The sequence below is a fragment of the Anabas testudineus genome, chromosome 14 (genome assembly GCF_900324465.2).
Source record: "Anabas testudineus chromosome 14, fAnaTes1.2, whole genome shotgun sequence".
NCBI lineage: Eukaryota > Metazoa > Chordata > Actinopteri > Anabantiformes > Anabantidae > Anabas > Anabas testudineus.
In genome coordinates, this window is record NC_046623.1 from 7,980,960 (window position 1) to 7,997,778 (window position 16,819).

General features: G+C 39.8%; 4 protein-coding genes across 5 annotated transcripts; 1 reads left to right on the top strand and 3 right to left on the bottom strand.

Annotated features, from left to right (window-relative positions):
• Nucleotides 1-44: 44 nt before the first annotated feature.
• LOC113170065 (transmembrane 4 L6 family member 1-like) lies at nt 45-2,421 on the bottom strand. Of its 2 annotated transcripts, XM_026371955.1 has the most exons (5): nt 2,147-2,421; nt 1,840-1,905; nt 1,003-1,136; nt 742-925; nt 45-586 (listed from the first exon to the last, which is right to left on the bottom strand). In XM_026371955.1, exons 1-5 carry the CDS (start codon nt 2,321-2,323, stop codon nt 569-571), a joined length of 579 nt encoding a protein of 192 aa, XP_026227740.1. In that variant the 5' UTR covers nt 2,324-2,421; the 3' UTR covers nt 45-568. The 2 variants fall into 2 exon arrangements, with proteins under 2 accessions (XP_026227740.1, XP_026227739.1); XM_026371954.1 differs by having other exon boundaries at nt 45-925.
• A 1,412-nt stretch (nt 2,422-3,833) lies between these two features.
• LOC113170216 (transmembrane 4 L6 family member 1-like) lies at nt 3,834-5,935 on the bottom strand. Its single transcript, XM_026372206.1, has 5 exons — nt 5,626-5,935; nt 5,320-5,385; nt 4,567-4,700; nt 4,307-4,490; nt 3,834-4,151 (listed from the first exon to the last, which is right to left on the bottom strand). The coding sequence occupies exons 1-5, from the start codon at nt 5,800-5,802 to the stop codon at nt 4,122-4,124; spliced, it is 591 nt and encodes a 196-aa protein (XP_026227991.1). The 5' UTR covers nt 5,803-5,935; the 3' UTR covers nt 3,834-4,121.
• Nucleotides 5,936-6,810: 875 nt separating this feature from the next.
• On the top strand, nt 6,811-9,906 carry LOC113168880 (mannose-P-dolichol utilization defect 1 protein-like). Its single transcript, XM_026369938.1, has 7 exons — nt 6,811-6,981; nt 7,231-7,296; nt 7,668-7,800; nt 8,007-8,092; nt 8,555-8,670; nt 8,809-8,919; nt 9,033-9,906. Exons 1-7 carry the CDS (start codon nt 6,891-6,893, stop codon nt 9,150-9,152), a joined length of 723 nt encoding a protein of 240 aa, XP_026225723.1. The 5' UTR covers nt 6,811-6,890; the 3' UTR covers nt 9,153-9,906.
• A 2,580-nt stretch (nt 9,907-12,486) lies between these two features.
• Nucleotides 12,487-16,412, bottom strand: slc25a35 (solute carrier family 25 member 35). Its single transcript, XM_026372632.1, has 5 exons — nt 15,877-16,412; nt 15,692-15,757; nt 15,455-15,607; nt 14,095-14,229; nt 12,487-13,976 (listed from the first exon to the last, which is right to left on the bottom strand). Exons 1-5 carry the CDS (start codon nt 16,246-16,248, stop codon nt 13,806-13,808), a joined length of 897 nt encoding a protein of 298 aa, XP_026228417.1. The 5' UTR covers nt 16,249-16,412; the 3' UTR covers nt 12,487-13,805.
• Between the last annotated feature and the right edge of the window lie 407 nt (nt 16,413-16,819).

Here is a 16,819-nt window from a genome sequence, read left to right on the forward strand (position 1 = left end):
ATGTTTTATCAATCAACTGAGTAAAGTTTAAAAAAAGGGAAGGCACAAGGTCAGGTGTCCCAAAACATGTCCTGTTTCTAAGCAACGCTTGGGTGAGGCAGCATTACTAATCAGTGATTAACAAACGTTAATATAGAAAGTATGCAAATTATAAGCTTCCTTCCTCCTGTGATAATGGAACCCTCTCCCCCTACGAATTCACTATGACAATAACTCATATGGTTATATCCACCTTCTTCTTTTTTTATAACATGTTTCTATCACATTTAAAAAATGCTGTAGTAAAGATATACTGTACAATATTTAGAGGAGGAGACAGAAAAGGGGAAATATTGATTCTTAATGAGCGTTGGACAACGTCCTTTATTCTCTTTCATCACCTGAATCATATCAGATTTTACATTTCAACACAATAAAGTGGAATTTGCTTTTAAAAAGACAAATGATAAAGCAGGAGCTTATATTTTTATTACTACTGTGCTGTTCCCACAAGATTCCCAGTACATTGCAGCATGAAGCAGCGTGAAATACATCCCAGAATAAAAACAGAAACTCTTCACATGTGGCATTACTGATTAGAGGCTTCCTGTAAGTTAGAGAGCAAACAAATAATGAACAGTAAAATGAGTTGAATAGAGTAGAACAGAAGTTTCTCTCAAATTACACACAACTTTTGCAACAAATGTCTGGATTCAGATATCAAAGTGGCGCGGAAAACTTGTGAGACTTGTTTGTCTTTACCTCCTTCTTGTTGCAGGTTCCACACAGGCAGCCAACAAGGCCGTTGATCACCTGAATGGCACAGAGCAACACCTGCAAACAGCTGGCAGCCATCAGAGCAATGAACAGTACAGTATCGAACATCACTACATTCTTAGGCTCAATGCATTGATGGTCACTCTTAGTCAGGGAGACGTAGTTTGAACTACAAAAAAAAAAAAGTATTAGACACCAAAACATCATAATGTTAAATATTATTATAAAATTATTTCTGTGAATCACCTGTTTTTAAAAGGTGTTATCCATTCTTTACTATTGTAGCAGAGAGGCCCATTAGCCAAACCCAGCGCTGCCACAATAAAACTGTACAGACCACCAGCTGCACCCACTGCAGCGAATATAATTGAAAAGAACATCTGCAGAAGTTAAAGGACAACCAAAAGTCGGGAATATTATTTATACACACACACACACACACACACAGACACACACACACACAGACACACACACACACACACACACACGTGTGCCATGTAAGCTCAATGTTTCCTTAATAAACTGATGAACATTCTGCATGCATTTATACATTTACTGTAAATAAACATCATGTTAAAAGAATTATTACTAGTAAGTAGTAATAATAGTAAGTAAACTTTTTATCCCATTAACATTTGCTTTTCATTATGTTGTGACAGAGTAATCATAAATAAAGAAGTGTATGATAATATGTGCAATATGCAATGTGTCTCATTTTGTATATTTATATTTTTTCTGGAATGTAAATCTTCCATAGTTTTGAAAGTTATGCGCAACATAAAATGAAAATTCCGATTTTTATCTCATTCAAAACATTTTCAGATCATTTATTTTAGTGATGTTGTGAGTTTTAACTCCTTATCTGTAAATAAACTCTCTTTCTGACGAGAAAACAAGAAACGTTCTGTGTTGTGTGGTTGCGATGTCTCAAGAGGACAAACTGTTAGTATGACTTGCAATAGTGACACAGCGGTATTTCTTACTGAGCCATTTTACAGCTGGACACTTTTGTATAAATGTTCATTCTTGAACTGATGATGCTCTTGCCAGCTTTTTGAAATGTCTGACTTCTGACTGACTCACCCCTAAGCGATTCCCACAGCACCCATGTTCTCCAGTGACCTGGATGTAAAGTGCTGCGACCAACACCTGTAATGACAGGAAATACGTTGCAGCATCATCTTACTGTATTATAGGTTCATAAATTTTGGTGAAACAATTCTGTACTTGAGAAACTTTGTGGAAAAGAAAATATAAAAGTCAGAATCTTTGAAAGAAATGTGTTCATGCAGTTTATTGAAAGTGTTGCTGGATTAAGACGAACTCTGATTGTTATCACTGAGGCACCAAATTAGCAGCAACCACTGCAAACAAATAAAAAAAAACTCACCAGTATACCCCCTCCAGCGATTCCCCCCAAGTATTTCACCTCCTCAGTAACATGTCCTTCTTTGGCATACTTGACATCCCAGCCGCGAAAGAACAACATAGTGTTGCAGAGGATGGAAAGGAGCACTAACGGGTACAGACTACCTGCAATGACACGGGAGCATTTTCCACTACACATGCTGTCAGAGTGAAAACTAACTGTTAAACCTCTTGTTCTATGCGCTTCAGCTTAAATCCTTCCTCTTCCTCAGAGTAGCTCCACTCGAAGTGCATTGAAATAGATTAAAGTCTGGTTTTTGCATCTTCTTCTTCTTTCTCCTTCCCTCTGTTCTCTGTCTGATGGGGCTGCACATCGAATCAAATGCCTCCATTTAACTTCATGTCCTCTCTCACGACATCTAAATACCTCCTCTTTGACCTTTCAGCTGCATTGGCAGCTAAATACAATTTTTTAGTTGATAACGTTGACAACGATATGTTTTTCAATTTGTGAAGTAAATTAATGTTGACTTTTTAAGGCTGGAAAAAGTGGTAGCATCAATTAGTTAAGGCACAGTGCAATGCCCATTTTTCCAATTCTAAGTTTCCATATTAGATAAATAAAATCTATATTTCTGTGTGTTTCGATTAATTCATCTTGTTTTAGGAGTTGCATGCAAATCTGATGTTTTGGGTGCTGAAAAGTTAACTTTCAAGCACCAATGTTCCTAAATGTAAATTTCAACACATGCTCTGAACTTTTGCATCACACTTAATAATAATTAAGGCTTTTAGATGCACTATAACCTTTTAAATTGTGTTCAAAATACTGTATGTGAAATGTTTTGTCAAATTGAACTTCAACATGGGGACAGTAGGTGTTATCCCTGTGATAAATCTGTCATAATGTGCAGGGTATGGAGGAGGTGGGTGTTGTACACAATGTTTTCTTGTTGCACTGACGGTGCAGCTGCACTCTTTCATATTTCTACTCTGCTCGCCCATGTATAGCAAAATATATTGTTAGTTTTAAATTCAAATACACAGACTATACTATTTTTAGAGTTGCATTTGTAGCTTATTAACATGAAAGCAGAGTTAATGGAGTTTTATCAGGACTGTGACTTTCTTCACCGTGGACTTCCGGACTACAAATACCGCAGAGAGCCCCTCTTAACGCAGTAAACAACCTTTGAACTACTCCCACCCCCCGACACCGAGGATCGCTCCTGGCCACATAGCTGCGTTACAATGTCCTCGTCTCCCGTCAAAGTGTTCCTGGCAATACCTGCCACAGGACAGATGGGTTGTCAGTACTTCATCGTGAAAGTCGGTCTTCGGTCATTTTGAACAATTACTCTTCAAACAGCACTTTTTTTAAAAGTTAAAAAAAAGGAAGGCAAAAGGTCAGGTGTCCCAAAACATGTGCTGTTTCTAAGCAACACTTGGGTGAGGCAGCATTACTCATCAGTGATTAACAAACGTTAATATAGAAAGTATGCAAATTATAAGCTTCCTTCCTCCTGTGATAATGGAACCCTCTCCCCCTACGAATTCACTATGACAATAACTCATTTGGTTATATCCACCTTCTTCTTTTTTTATAACATGTTTCTATCACATTTAAAACATGCTGTAGTAAAGACATACTGTACAATATTTAGAGGAGGAGACAGAAAAGGGGAAATATTGATTCTTAATGAGCGTTGGACAACGTCCTTTATTCTCTTTCATCACCTGAATCATATCAGATTTTACATTTCAACACAATAAAGTGGAATTTGCTTTTAAAAAGACAAATGATAAAGCAGGAGCTTATATTTTTATTACTACTGTGCTGTTCCCACAAGATTTCCAATGCATTGCAGCATGAAGCAGCGTGAAATACATCCCAGAATAAAAACAGAAACGACGTGCCAACAAAAAGTGAATATTTCATACAGATGCAGCAAGAAACAGTACTCGTAGTCCTCCAGAAGAGAGATCTAGTCAGCTCTTCACATGCGGTATGACTGATCAGAGGCTTCCTGTAAGTTAGAGAGCAAACAAATAATGAACAGTAAAATGAGTTGAATAGAGTAGAACAGAAGTTTCTCTCAAATTACACACAACTTTTGCAACAAATGTCTGGATTCAGATATCAAAGTGGCGCGGAAAACTTGTGAGACTTGTTTGTCTTTACCTCCTTCTTGTTGCAGGCTCCACACAGGCAGCCAACAAGGCCGTTGATCGCCTGAATGGCACAGAGCAACACCTGCAAACAGCTGGCAGCCATCAGAGTGATGAACAGTGCAGTATTGAACATCACTACATTCTTGGGCTCAGTGCATTGATTGGAAATCTTAGTTAGGTCGGCGTCGTTTGAACTACAAAAAAAAAAAGTATTAGACACCAAAACATCATAATGTTAAATATTATTATAAAATTATTTCTGTGAATCACCTGTTTTTAAAAGGCGTTATCCATTCTTTACCATTGTAGCAGAGAGGCCCATTAGCCAAACCCAGCGCTGCCACAATAAAACTGTACAGACCACCAGCCGCACCCACTGCAGCGAATATAATTGAAAAGAACATCTGCAGAAGTTAAAGGACAACCAAAAGTCGGGAATATTATTTATTGTAGTTGTACACACACACACACGCGTGCCATGTAAGCTCAATGTTTCCTTAATAAACTGATGAACATTCTGCATGTGAACATACATTTATACATTTACTGTAAGTGAACATTATGTTAAAAAAAATTAAAGTTAACTTTTGATCCTATTTTTGATCCTTTTTGATCCTATTGCTTTTCATTATGTTGTGACAGGGTAATCATAAATAAAGATAAGTGTATGATAATATGTGCAATATGCAATGTGTCTCATTTTGTATATTAATTTTTTTTCTGCAATGTCAATCTTCCATAGTTTTGAAAGTTATGCGATCATTTATTTTAGTGATGTTGTGAGTTTTAACTCCTTATCTGTAAATAAACTCTATTTCTGACGAGAAAACAAGAAACGTTCTGTGTTGTGTGGTTGCGATGTCTCAAGAGGACAAACTGTTAGTATGACTTGCAATAGTGACACAGCGGTATTTCTTACTGAGCCATTTTACAGCTGGACACTTAAATTTGTATAAATGTTCATTCTTGAACTGATGATGCTCTTGCGAGCTTTCTGAAATGTCTGACTTCTGACTGACTCACCCCTAAGCGATTCCCACAGCACCCATGTTCTCCAGTGACCTGGATGTAAAGTGCTGCGACCAACACCTGTAATGACAGGAAATACGTTGCAGCATCATCTTACTGTATTATAGGTTCATAAATTTTGGTGAAACAATTCTGTACTTGAGAAACTTTGTGGAAAAGAAAATATAAAAGTCAGAATCTTTGAAAGAAATGTGTTCACGCAGTTTATTGAAAGTGTTGCTGGATTAAGACGAACTCTGATTGTTATCACTGAGGCACCAAATTAGCAGCAACCACTGCAAACAAATTTAAAAAACTCACCAGTATACCCCCTCCAGCGATTCCCCCCAAGTATTTCACCTCCTCAGTAACATGTCCTTCTTTGGCATACTTGACATCCCAGCCGGGAAAGAACAACATAATGTTGCAGATGATGGAAAGGAGCACTAACGGGTACAGACTACCTGCAATGACACGGGAGCATTTTCCACTACACATGCTGTCAGAGTAAAAAACTAACTGTTAAACCTCTTGTTGTGTGCGCTTCAGCTTAAATCCTTCCTCTTCCTCAGAGTAGCTCCACTCGAAGTGCATTGAAATAGATTAAAGTCTGGTTTTTGCAGCTTCTTCTTCTTTCTCCTTCCCTCTGTTCTCTGTCTGATGGGGCTGCACATCGAATCAAATGCCTCCATTTAACTTCATGTCCTCTCTCACGACATCTAAATACCTCCTCTTTGACCTTTCAGCTGCATTGGCAGCTAAATACAAATTTTATGTTGATAACGTTGACAACGATATGTTTTTCAATTTGTGCACCACCCCACTGAATTTGAACTGAAACACTCAGCTCATGCTCCAAGATAATGACTAAACTTATAAGTTGTTCTAAAACCGAAGTAAATTAATGTTGACAGTGCAATGCACATTTTTCCAATTCTAAGTTTCCATATTAGATAAATAAAATCTATATTTCTGTGTGTTTCGATTAATTCATCTTGTTTTAGGAGTTGCATACAAATGATGTTTTGGGTGCTGAAAAGTTAACTTTCAAGCACCAATGTTCGTAAATGTAAATTTCAACACATGCTCTGAACTTTTGCATCACACTTAATAATAATTAAGGCTTTTAGATGCACTATAACCTTTTAAATTGTGTTCAAAATACTGTATGTGAAATGTTTTGTCAAATTGAACTTCAGCATGGGGACAGTAGGTGTTATCCCTGTGATAAATCTGTCATAATGTGCAGGGTATGGAGGAGGTGGGTGTTGTACACAATGTTTTCTTGTTGCACTGACGGTGCAGCTGCATTCTTTCATATTTCTACTCTGCTCGCCCACGTATAGCAAAATATATTGTTAGTTTTAAATTCAAATACACAGACTATACTATTTTTAGAGTTGCATTTGTAGCTTATTAACATGAAAGCAGAGTTAATGGAGTTTTATCAGGACTGTGACTTTCTTCACCGTGGACTTCCGGACTACAAATACCGCAGAGAGCCCCTCTTAACGCAGTAAACAACCTTTGAACTACTCCCACCCCCCGACACCGAGGATCGCTCCTGGCCACATAGCTGCGTTACAATGTCCTCGTCTCCCGTCAAAGAGTTCCTGGTCACATATTTAATGCCAGAGAAATGCTACGAGGAGCTTTTGGTCCACTTCCACTTGCACGGTGAGGTTTGTCGAGGAACTCTCGGCGGAAACGGGTGAAATGTTGCAACACATGTTTCCAGATGTGGGGCGGACTGAAGATGTTTTCGCCTCTCTCTCTCTCTCTCTCTCTCTCTCTACCAATTCAACATTACAAACATATTTAGTAACTTAAAACTGAGATATCTGGTGTTCTCTTCACTTACTAACTAACTCGATGAACATCTGCTGAAATGTGATTGTTGTCTAACCTCTGTTGTTTGTGTCACAGTTCCCTGCCTTAAGTTTGTACTGAATAAATTTGCCGGATTTTGGATTTTACTGGACATACTACTGGGTAAGATCTCTCCTCAGTCCAAACCTATCACATGACAGCTGCAGCTGGACACAGCAGGAGGGATAAAAAAAAAAGTTCCTGCTCCCATCCCCCACTTAACTGTTTAAGTGTTATTATTATTATTATTGTTATTATGTACAAACACTACTGTCTCACCACTCTTTCTATGGACAACAATAATCATGATCATAGGAAATTGTGCTTTTTTTAGCTGCAGATTTCTATTGTATTAACTTCTTTGAGTGAATAGACTGATACTGTAATTCTTACTGTTTGCATATTGATTGTTAATTTGCTACTTGTGCAACCAGCAAATTCTTTTTAATCTTCTCTTCATCACACATATCACCTTGTCGGCTGTCTCCCTTCAGCTCAGCTACCTCAGCTGTTGAAGATACTGTGGAGAGGAAGTGCAGAGGGCCTGAGTCTGGCCTCTGTTCTTCTGCAACTTTATGCGTTCTCATGTCCTGTCGTCTACGCCATGGCCAACAACTTCCCTCTCTTGTATGTAATCAGCAATTAAGCCAAAGACCAAGTTATGGTCACACTGGTCGACGTGTTGCTGTACCTTAGCACACACATGTCTAGAACAGAAACTCCTTTTTGCCTTCTGTTGGTGATTTTACGTGTTGTGTTTCACAATCACCTTCAAAACCTTTAATAGATAAGACAATATTTTTTGTTCTCACGTGTTTCACTCTGTTCCACAGTGCCTGGGCTGAGAGGTTCCTCACATTGGCTCAGACAGCTTCAATTGTATTTCTCGTCCTGCACTACCGCGGTGAAACCCTCACAGGTTAGCAAACACAATCCACATGCAAAGTTTGGCTTCAGATAATAGTTGACTCTACATAGGACTTGACAAAGCACACACGTGTCTGCTTCTACTTAAAGTGAACTTTTGTGAGACATTTTAAAAAATGAATCAATTTAATCAATTAATCAAACATTACAGGAGCCATAAACTTCACAAACAATAACCATATTAGTTCTGTCTGTATCTGTGTGAGCTGTGTGAGTAATAACAACAGTTCTCTTGACATGCATTTGTATAAAACTGTATTAATGTAGATGTATATGTGGCTATTCAAAAATTCATTGTGTCAGGCAACTACTGATTTTGTGTGTACCAATCTGGGTGATGGAGCAGCAGCCATCTGTCTGTAATTCTTGGTTTCATGTTTTAGTGTTTCCTGTGCAGGAAGAATCAACATCCTCATCCACGTTTTATAAGCCTGTTTTGTGTTTTACCTGGCAGGCATGCTGTTCCTCTCGGCTTACAGCTGTGTAATATTCCTCCTCGGCTCCTGTGCAGCAGCAGCAGTCATATCATCGATGCAGACATCCAGCTTGGCGGCTCTAATTGCAAGCAAGGTGCCTTATCTTGTCATCATAGCTCAATATCTGTGCTGTTCTATGATTGATTAAGACACGTGAGCCTTAATTGCAAAGTGATTATTCACAGTAAATGTGACAAAAGCTGAATTTGTTTGTTGGGTGTGTTGATTCCAGGCTCTCCAGGCTGGAACTAACTACTGCAATGGTCACACAGGCCAGCTGTCCACTCTGTCTCTGTTACTAACATGGGCAGGCTCTCTGGGAGTTTGCTTTACATCTCTACAGGTACACAGTCAGGAATCACACACCAACATGGCAGCTAAATGCTTATTTTACACTGTTCTAATCTGTTTCTGTTGCTTTTCCTTAACTGTGGCTGCTTCAAATGTTGCATATAGGAGACGGGAGGCTCTTTTGCGACCCTGTCACACACACTGTCAGCCTGTCTCAGCTGCGTCCTCCTGGGCCAGGCCCTCTGGTACAAGAGAAGCACCACCACTAAAGCGAAGCGTGAATAGACGAGGAGGACAGCAGCAAAGTGAACACTTGATTTTTAAACATATACTCTAGAAATGTTTTCTTATTCTGTGCTATGGAGAAAAAGTTTACACTGTTTTTTTTTCTACTGTGAAACATATTGGCATTTGTGTAAATTAAAACTCTCGTTGTTATTCTGTTCAATAGCTTTTAAATTTCAATTTTGCAGTTACAGCTGGGTGAATTAAAAGGAAAGCCTTTAATGCCTGACCTGGTGCTTCTTTGAGCTCTTGGAAGAAATACAACCTGCAAATCAATACAAAGTACAGAATATCTTTTAGAAGAATGACCACCACAAGCAGCCAAGTGCCTTGGCATTGCTACAAGTCTCGAGAACTCAGAGAGGGAACACCATTCTTTATTGCGTCTAGCATGTCGGTCCAAAATCCCTTATAGGTGTTTAACTGTTTTGAGATCGAATGACATCATTTTCATACTCATTAAACCACCGAGTGACCCTTCACACCATTTGGGGTGGGGCATGGATGTGGACATGGATCGGGATAAGAATGTTTTACCATAGGATAAAGGCGATTATTCAGAACAACTTTCTATTGATTGGCAGTGACTCAAAAAGAACAAGTGGAACCAAACCATGTCTGCAAAACACCCCCGCAACACAGGACGAACACCGGATCTGTAGGGGTCAAGAGTTGAGGGTGTTTCTGTTATTTGTCATCACTTGTTCCATCCTACAATTGTAATTCAGAAAAATAAAGGTTTTGTTGCCCTCTAGTGATTGAAATAAGAATGACTTTACTCTCAGGGGGAACAGAATTCAAGGAGGCAGCAGGGTACTGTCAGAATAAACCAATTGCTCTTTGATTGTGGCCTCGCGCTGTTTTCCATTTGGTTTCACTATATTCAAGGATAAATTTTAGGTACGGTGCTTTTTAATGGGTCTACCGCAAACCAGGCCTTCTCCAGATTACACATTTGATTGTCAGACCACCCAGTTTAAGATAAAGCTTGTTCTGAACTCTAAACAGACCTACAATAACTAGGAATTTAAAAAATAAAACCTCATACGTACTGTCTGTTGATATGACAACTCACATCAAGGTTAAGTGTAAATGTTAGTCAATAATTTCTCTGCTCTGCTTTTCCCTGCTGGTCTGAGAGATTGAACATTATTAACCTTGCTCTGTGAGAACGTACTGCTACAGCCTGCTTAAATTATGCCAAAGGTGATCAAAACCATTTTTTCCTCTGTGCACAGTCTAGAAAATACCAGAAGTGTTAACTGTTTATAGCTGCAAGCTTCGATGTGAGTATCTTTTCATAAACTCCTCTGCTACTGCCACAAAGTGAAGGTTGTTGCTGATTAACACTGAGCAGGAGCTCTACAAAGACACAACTAACTGTGGCAGCACACATGCACCGGTGATATGTTAACCGTGTTTGTTTTGGCGTCGACTTCTGCTCCACAGGTAGTTTTAGATTTGTACGTTGTATTTCTACTACATTCATTAATAAAACATAACGCACCAATATAAGAATTATTATTTTGACAGAAAGCAGAATACAGAATTAACAGAGGTGTCACCTTAAGTCACCTTCAGTCACCTTCAGTCAGGCCTGTGTGTACATGCATTTCTCAGAGTCATGTTACACCCCAGCCTGTTAAGATTATGTAATATGTTTGTTTCATACAGCTAACTTTCTGAACAACACTGTTTTAACTGCCAGTAAACCATTGTGAACTGCACACGCCTGAGGCACTCCTGGGGTTGTACACAAACTAGTTACCTTATTTTAACAATTCTGCACGCTAACCACAATCTGTCATTCAAAAGGAATGAACTTTTCAGTTTTGTGATGTCACTTGCTGGCTGCATCAGACACATGAAACAAACGAACAAAATAAAAATGTGTGCTGCACTTTCTGTTCTCTTCTCCCATCAGCTGACAGGAAATTTATCAGTTGGTCAATTTTGCATGTAGTGGTGATGATTGCTACAATTCTTTTGGAAATTTAGGAAATGAATCTCAAGCCACCCACGGCTTAGCTGAACTAAAGATGAGTATGCCTCATCTTTAGTTCAGGCCATATGAATCACAGAGACGCCACAAGGTCTGGCAATCAAAAAAAAAGTCAGATAATTTATTTGCTCTTCATGTCAAGTGCACAGAAATACAGGCTGTCCATAATAATAAATGCATTTAGCTAAACGTTCATGAAACATTACCAAGCCACAGCGTGTAACATTCATTCAACCCCCTGTTATCACATTTGTCCTGTGTCCATCTGCAGATGGTACACGGGAACCATCAAAAGTATGTTTAGCATGTGTTTGACATGAATTCTTCCCTAACAGGAATCATTTCTGGTTGGAATTGCTGGAGCTTTTCTTTTAAGTTGTGCACTGTACAGTACAGTGTCCTGGTCCATTTGAATTGACTTTACCCTAGAAGATAATAAAAAAATGAACAGACCTAAGAAATCTCCCTTATGACCCATATACAATGAGAAGACAAAGTCCAAGTATGAAAATTTCAACACTTGCTGCAAGAATATCCTGTGCCCATCAAGCAGTAGTTCACAGCCCGACTCGTACTGGACGTTAGTGTCCTTGAACGTAACACTCCATGCTGTTCAGAGTGGTGTCAGGAAGGGCACCCGGTGTAAAACCTGCGCCAAATAAATGTGCTGACCATAATCCGCTGTGGCGTCCCCCCCCCCGTCCCCCCCCCTCCCCATGTGTGGAGAGCAGAAAGAGAACACACGCTGCAAGAATATTCTGTATCTAAGAAGATCAAAACTTCAACTTCACATTACATAGGAAACTAAAAGTCTGTTATGGAAATTAAATGGTAAATTTAATGGTGTTGTCATAGCTACAGCGTTTTTATTATCATGTCTTGACAAACACATTGTGCTGTCATGTCAACAGATGTTCAGTCACTGGTAAAATTACTTATAACTAATAATGTAATTGACACTTTGCAGAATATTGTTCACTTTGTGGAGAAAGCATCAAATCTGGCTCATACCTAAGAGGACAGAAAGCTGTTGAAGAACAATGCTAAAAACTGGACTAGCTGGATTCTTTAGCGCTGGCTGTACCACACTGCTGTTAGTAAGTCATTTAATATGTGTGTGTCAAATCCAATAAATAAGGCAATTGGTACAGAATAAATGTCAGTGTCTCTGGCACAGCTGTGTAATTCGATCAACAGTATTCCCTAAATTGAAAGTATTCATTCTTGATTTCTTTCATAACAACTGATGACCTAAACATATCAAAAAGAAAACGACTGCTTGACTTAAATAACTTGAATTTAAACAATTTTCTTTATCGTATTTTACTCTTGCTGAGAGGTTAGGGCACAAAGCAACAGTTTTATGAGGGTTGCACTGGAACAATGGATATAAATCACAAGGATCTAATTATAGAAAATGCTGTTGGACAGGAAGCAAGTTATTAAAAAAACACACTGTAAGCTTCAGGTTGGCACGTATGGCAAATATATATATATATATAAAAAAACACGTCAAACAGCAGGTGCTTTTTTTCTAAACTAGCATTATCTATTTACAGTTTGGCTCTTTATGGCACTGTATATTCATTCTTTCAGAAAAGCCAGATGAGGCATAATGCATTAGCTCAGGCTTTAGTGAAATGCTGTATGACATCAGTCTATTTGCTTCTAACTGCAGATTTGGACAGTTCAGTATGTGTCCCTTTAAAAATGGATGAACAGATAAGTAACTTTGACAATGAAGATGTTCTAAACTGTATGTTGTACAAGTATAGTATTTACAAAGATACTGATCACAAATGTAGTGAGAGTGAAAATATTCTGTTTTTGCCCTTGTAGAACAGTTGGTTCCTTTTTACTGTATGTTCCTGTATTATGTTGACAAAGACTAATGAAAATGTATCTCTATTTCTCCCACCAATGGCCTTAAAGCAAATATTTGTAATGGTAAATTTTTCTTAACATCCCAAAGGGAACAAACAACAGCTGCAAACTAACTGTGTTTGCTATCAGTTTGGTTTTTGCAGTTTCACTGCACATGCTTTATTTACCTAAAATGTTTTGTCCTTTCAAAAACTGACTTTCCCTTTTTTCCCAAGGTACTGACTTCACACTTTCTACTTGAATGGTTCTTACAGAACCCCCCCACCCACAGAATCCTTACTACTGTCCATATTATCCTTATTAGCTGCCTCTGTTGCACATAATCAGTGTGACTGCAACACATTGGTTTAGACTGTTGCCTGTGTTACTTTGGCATTATCATTTAACATTATATAAAAGTGCCTCTGTGGGCCATATTTGATGCTTTCTGTAGAAGATACATATTGCTTTTGTGTGTATTTTCATACGTTTTGGAATTACAGAACTAACATACGTTCCCATGAAGGTTATCATCATATCTGCGCATGTCACATAAAAATGCATTTATGATATCTGTTAGAGCTCCTGAGTGGATTTCAGCATGTTCACCTTCCTAGCTGACACATTTTGTTTGTTCTACAGTGTTTTCTAATGGGAGTGTATAGTATTACCTTTGCTCTTTCCCATCAAGAAAGGAGCGCATCCCCTGGTTTTTCGTTAAAGGACTCATCTAAACTATGCAGTCTGAGCTTAATGAGTGACCACCTCCAAGTTCCTTGTTCCTGCTGTTATCTGAACTGCTTGTACAATTTGCGCAGTTCGTCCCAGAAGAACAAAGACAGAATAGTGTGAGGACCAAGTCGGAAATAAGACGCTCCCAATCCTTTGTAGAGTCCCGTCAAGCCCTCTTTCCTCAGTGTCTTAGAAAAGCAGTCGACAAATCCTTTATAAAGCTGCCCCTGAAATTAAGCAAGGATCTGATCAGTCATCCCATGTCACAGCAAGATACAGTATGATGAGCATTTGAGCTCCCATGATTACTGCATCTGTTATAATGCTCCAGGTGTGTCTTCTTACCTTGCCCAGGTGGTCCACAGGCTGGTTGTACAGTCGTGTGCTCACCACATCAAAAGGTGTCATAGCCAGCACCACCACCACACTGCTCATCAAGCCGGCACTCAGAGCCACCAACCAGCTGTCCTTAGAGAAGACCTTGGGAGGAAGAAAAATAATGCTGTAAGACAACAACCTCAAAAAAAGGGAAGACAGTGAGCGCTCTTAAGATTATGTGAGGATCAGGAAGCAGCGTGACACACGTGAGAAATGAAGATGTGGCACATTCTTCCAACCAGTGCAGTGAAACTAGACCAGTCATCAGGGTACCACCATGTGTGCAGCCATTTCTAATTTTAACTGGTCATGATCTCCCATATGAAGTACAACAGAATGGCTCTATCTTTAGTGCTTATGTTACTCACACACTCTACCAATAGCTACAGTAAAGACAGTTTTCACAAGTCTTTCACCTGCAGACGACTGTATTAACATTGTGATACAAGTTAATATGAAATATCAGAGCGGGTAATGTTAAAAACAAAACTGCACTTCACAGCAGTAATGTAGCAACTTATGCAAGAGGCAGTGTGAGTGTTGCAGATGATGTTGGGAAGTGTGGAGTCAAAAGACTCCACCTACCCCACCCTCCACAACCAGCTAAACAGCTAAAGATGTCGAGAGTAGTACAAGAAAAGCATTCACAGCATCGTTTGGATAATTTTCTGAACACGTCTGTTGTCAGTGTGGTTCTAGCATTTAGTATGAAAGACTCTGGGGTTCAGCAAACAACTCCTGGTCACCCAGGAGACCAGTGCACTGGTTGAGTGAGCTCGATGTTTTCAGGAATGGGGCCAATGAAAGGTGTCAAATTCCTATTCCAGAAGAGAGCAGTGCTTTGTCAATGCCACAATCGCTGCTTTTGTATTCTGTACACAGCTACTGACTGTAAATGATCCCTTCTCAAGCCTTCATGTCTGAACTGAGGGCTGGAAGTAATGATCATTTTATGATAAGTTCGATTCAGACGGTGAAAACTGTCCATCACAGATGCTCAGAGCTAATATGACATATTTAGATCACTTGATTTATCCAACCAACAGCCCAAAGATATTGGAGTTATGATCACATAAGGCAAAGAAAAGCAAATCCTAACATTTTACAAGCTAAAATCTGAGCATGTTTAGTATTTAAGCTTTTTTAGCTATTTATAATTAAATGAATGAATTAAACTATACTGAGTACAGTCTGAACCCCCAAAGCAGTCATGTGTATTCTTGAACAGAGCCGTCATCTGAAAGTCTGCACACACGGTGGACGGCTGCGGAAACTAAGTGTGGATGCCTTTCACGTTGAGATCAACCCACCGCGAGCTGCATCTAACCTCTAAGTCAATCACGAGCTCCTTGGCAGAGGAGAAGGTGGAGAGCTGTGCAGCTGACCCCACGCTGACCCTTGGCACAGCAGCACTGGAGCCCCTCCACAGTCCCAGAAGACCATGCTCCCTGTAGATGGCTGCCAGAGCATGGATCATCCCCTGACAGAAAGAGGAGGAACACGTGAGGAGACTGATGATGCCCTGACTCATATTTAATACCTTCACTTTGAATTGTGTTGTTACCTGGTGTTTATACTGGTGTCCAACTGCAATAGAGGAGGTAGACTGACTCTGTAGATGAGTCTTCACCTGTGAACCACAACTTTTGTTTATACCACAGTGACAGCTCACCTTGAAATGTGACACCTCCAACAATGTAAAGCCACAGAAAGCTGCGGGGGGGGGCCACAGTGGATCCAGCTTCTTACCATGTATACGGGGCTGCCCATCACGGCTCCCACCACTCCAGCTACAGCCCCTGCTATCGTGGTTTTGACGGTGCTCACTCTTCCATTTGTGTGTATGTATCCAGAGGACTCGATGATGGCGTAAGAGCCGAGTCTGACTCCGTTCATAAAGAACTGATACACCAGCCCGGGCGCCAGTCCTTTCTGTAAGCCGGCCAGTCCGTCCACTTTGCCGATGGTGTAAAACGCGTGGAACACATTGCGATAATAAACCTGGTAAGTGCCCCGGCTCTGGAGCTCCCCTTGCAGCTGCATCCGCGTTTTGACCACCTCCAGCGGGTTGGTGAACAGACAGGCTGCGCACGCCGCCACGCCGCTCAGAGCGAAATCCATCGCGTCCGGCCGGCAGGAGGACGCATGTGGGTCTCAGAGGAGCTGTCCTCCGATCTGTCCTCCACCTCTGTGGACGTCTCCTCAGCAGCGATTCCTCCGCCCACATAAAGACATACTGTACTATCTTTCTCACACAGACAACAGTGAGTTACATCAGGGTGCAGACATAGGAGTACTTCAGGGGCTCTGCGTAAAGTGGAAATTCCCAGTTGTCTTTTATACTTTAATATAAATACTTCTTATATTTGTAATCAGTAAGTGGTATTGAGGCATTGTTGGGGTGATTTAATTAGCTTTCACATTTAACACACTTCCAAATATATAAAAACAACGATTCATTGTCATTGTTGCTGTAAATGTCCAAGGAAAATAGGATTTCTGTTTCAGCTCTTTGCATTTAAAATCAACAACAATTTTTACATTTTGTTGCCAATTTTACAAAAAAAAAAGGTTTAATTAATTGTATTGTATTACATTTGTACATTTTACATCACCGTTTGACCGCATGCATTTTGGCCAAGAGGAACTCTCCGGACAATCCTTTAACGCTGGATGAAAAGGTAGAGATACA

Bases quoted from the DNA above. Each gene is read 5' to 3' on its own strand.
- slc25a35 (XM_026372632.1), bottom strand. From the start codon at position 16,248: ATGGATTTCGCTCTGAGCGGCGTGGCGGCGTGCGCAGCCTGTCTGTTC. The intron at 15,758-15,876 runs GTAAGAAGCTGG...TGTGGTTCACAG, and splicing joins TGGGCAGCCCCGTATACATG to GTGAAGACTCATCTACAGAG. The intron at 14,230-15,454 runs GTTAGATGCAGC...CTTCCTCCCAAG, and splicing joins AGCTCGTGATTGACTTAGAG to GTCTTCTCTAAGGACAGCTG.
- LOC113170065 (XM_026371954.1), bottom strand. From the start codon at position 2,323: ATGTGTAGTGGAAAATGCTCCCGTGTCATTGCAGGTAGTCTGTACCCG. The intron at 1,906-2,146 runs GTGAGTTTTTTT...CTGTCATTACAG, and splicing joins TCGCTGGAGGGGGTATACTG to GTGTTGGTCGCAGCACTTTA. The intron at 926-1,002 runs GTGATTCACAGA...TTTTTTTTGTAG, and splicing joins ATAACACCTTTTAAAAACAG to TTCAAACTACGTCTCCCTGA.
- LOC113168880 (XM_026369938.1), top strand. From the start codon at position 6,891: ATGTCCTCGTCTCCCGTCAAAGAGTTCCTGGTCACATATTTAATGCCA. The intron at 6,982-7,230 runs GTGAGGTTTGTC...TTTGTGTCACAG, and splicing joins GGTCCACTTCCACTTGCACG to TTCCCTGCCTTAAGTTTGTA. The intron at 8,920-9,032 runs GTACACAGTCAG...TGTTGCATATAG, and splicing joins TTTGCTTTACATCTCTACAG to GAGACGGGAGGCTCTTTTGC.
- LOC113170216 (XM_026372206.1), bottom strand. From the start codon at position 5,802: ATGTGTAGTGGAAAATGCTCCCGTGTCATTGCAGGTAGTCTGTACCCG. The intron at 4,491-4,566 runs GTGATTCACAGA...TTTTTTTTGTAG, and splicing joins ATAACGCCTTTTAAAAACAG to TTCAAACGACGCCGACCTAA. The intron at 4,152-4,306 runs GTAAAGACAAAC...TCTAACTTACAG, and splicing joins GAGCCTGCAACAAGAAGGAG to GAAGCCTCTGATCAGTCATA.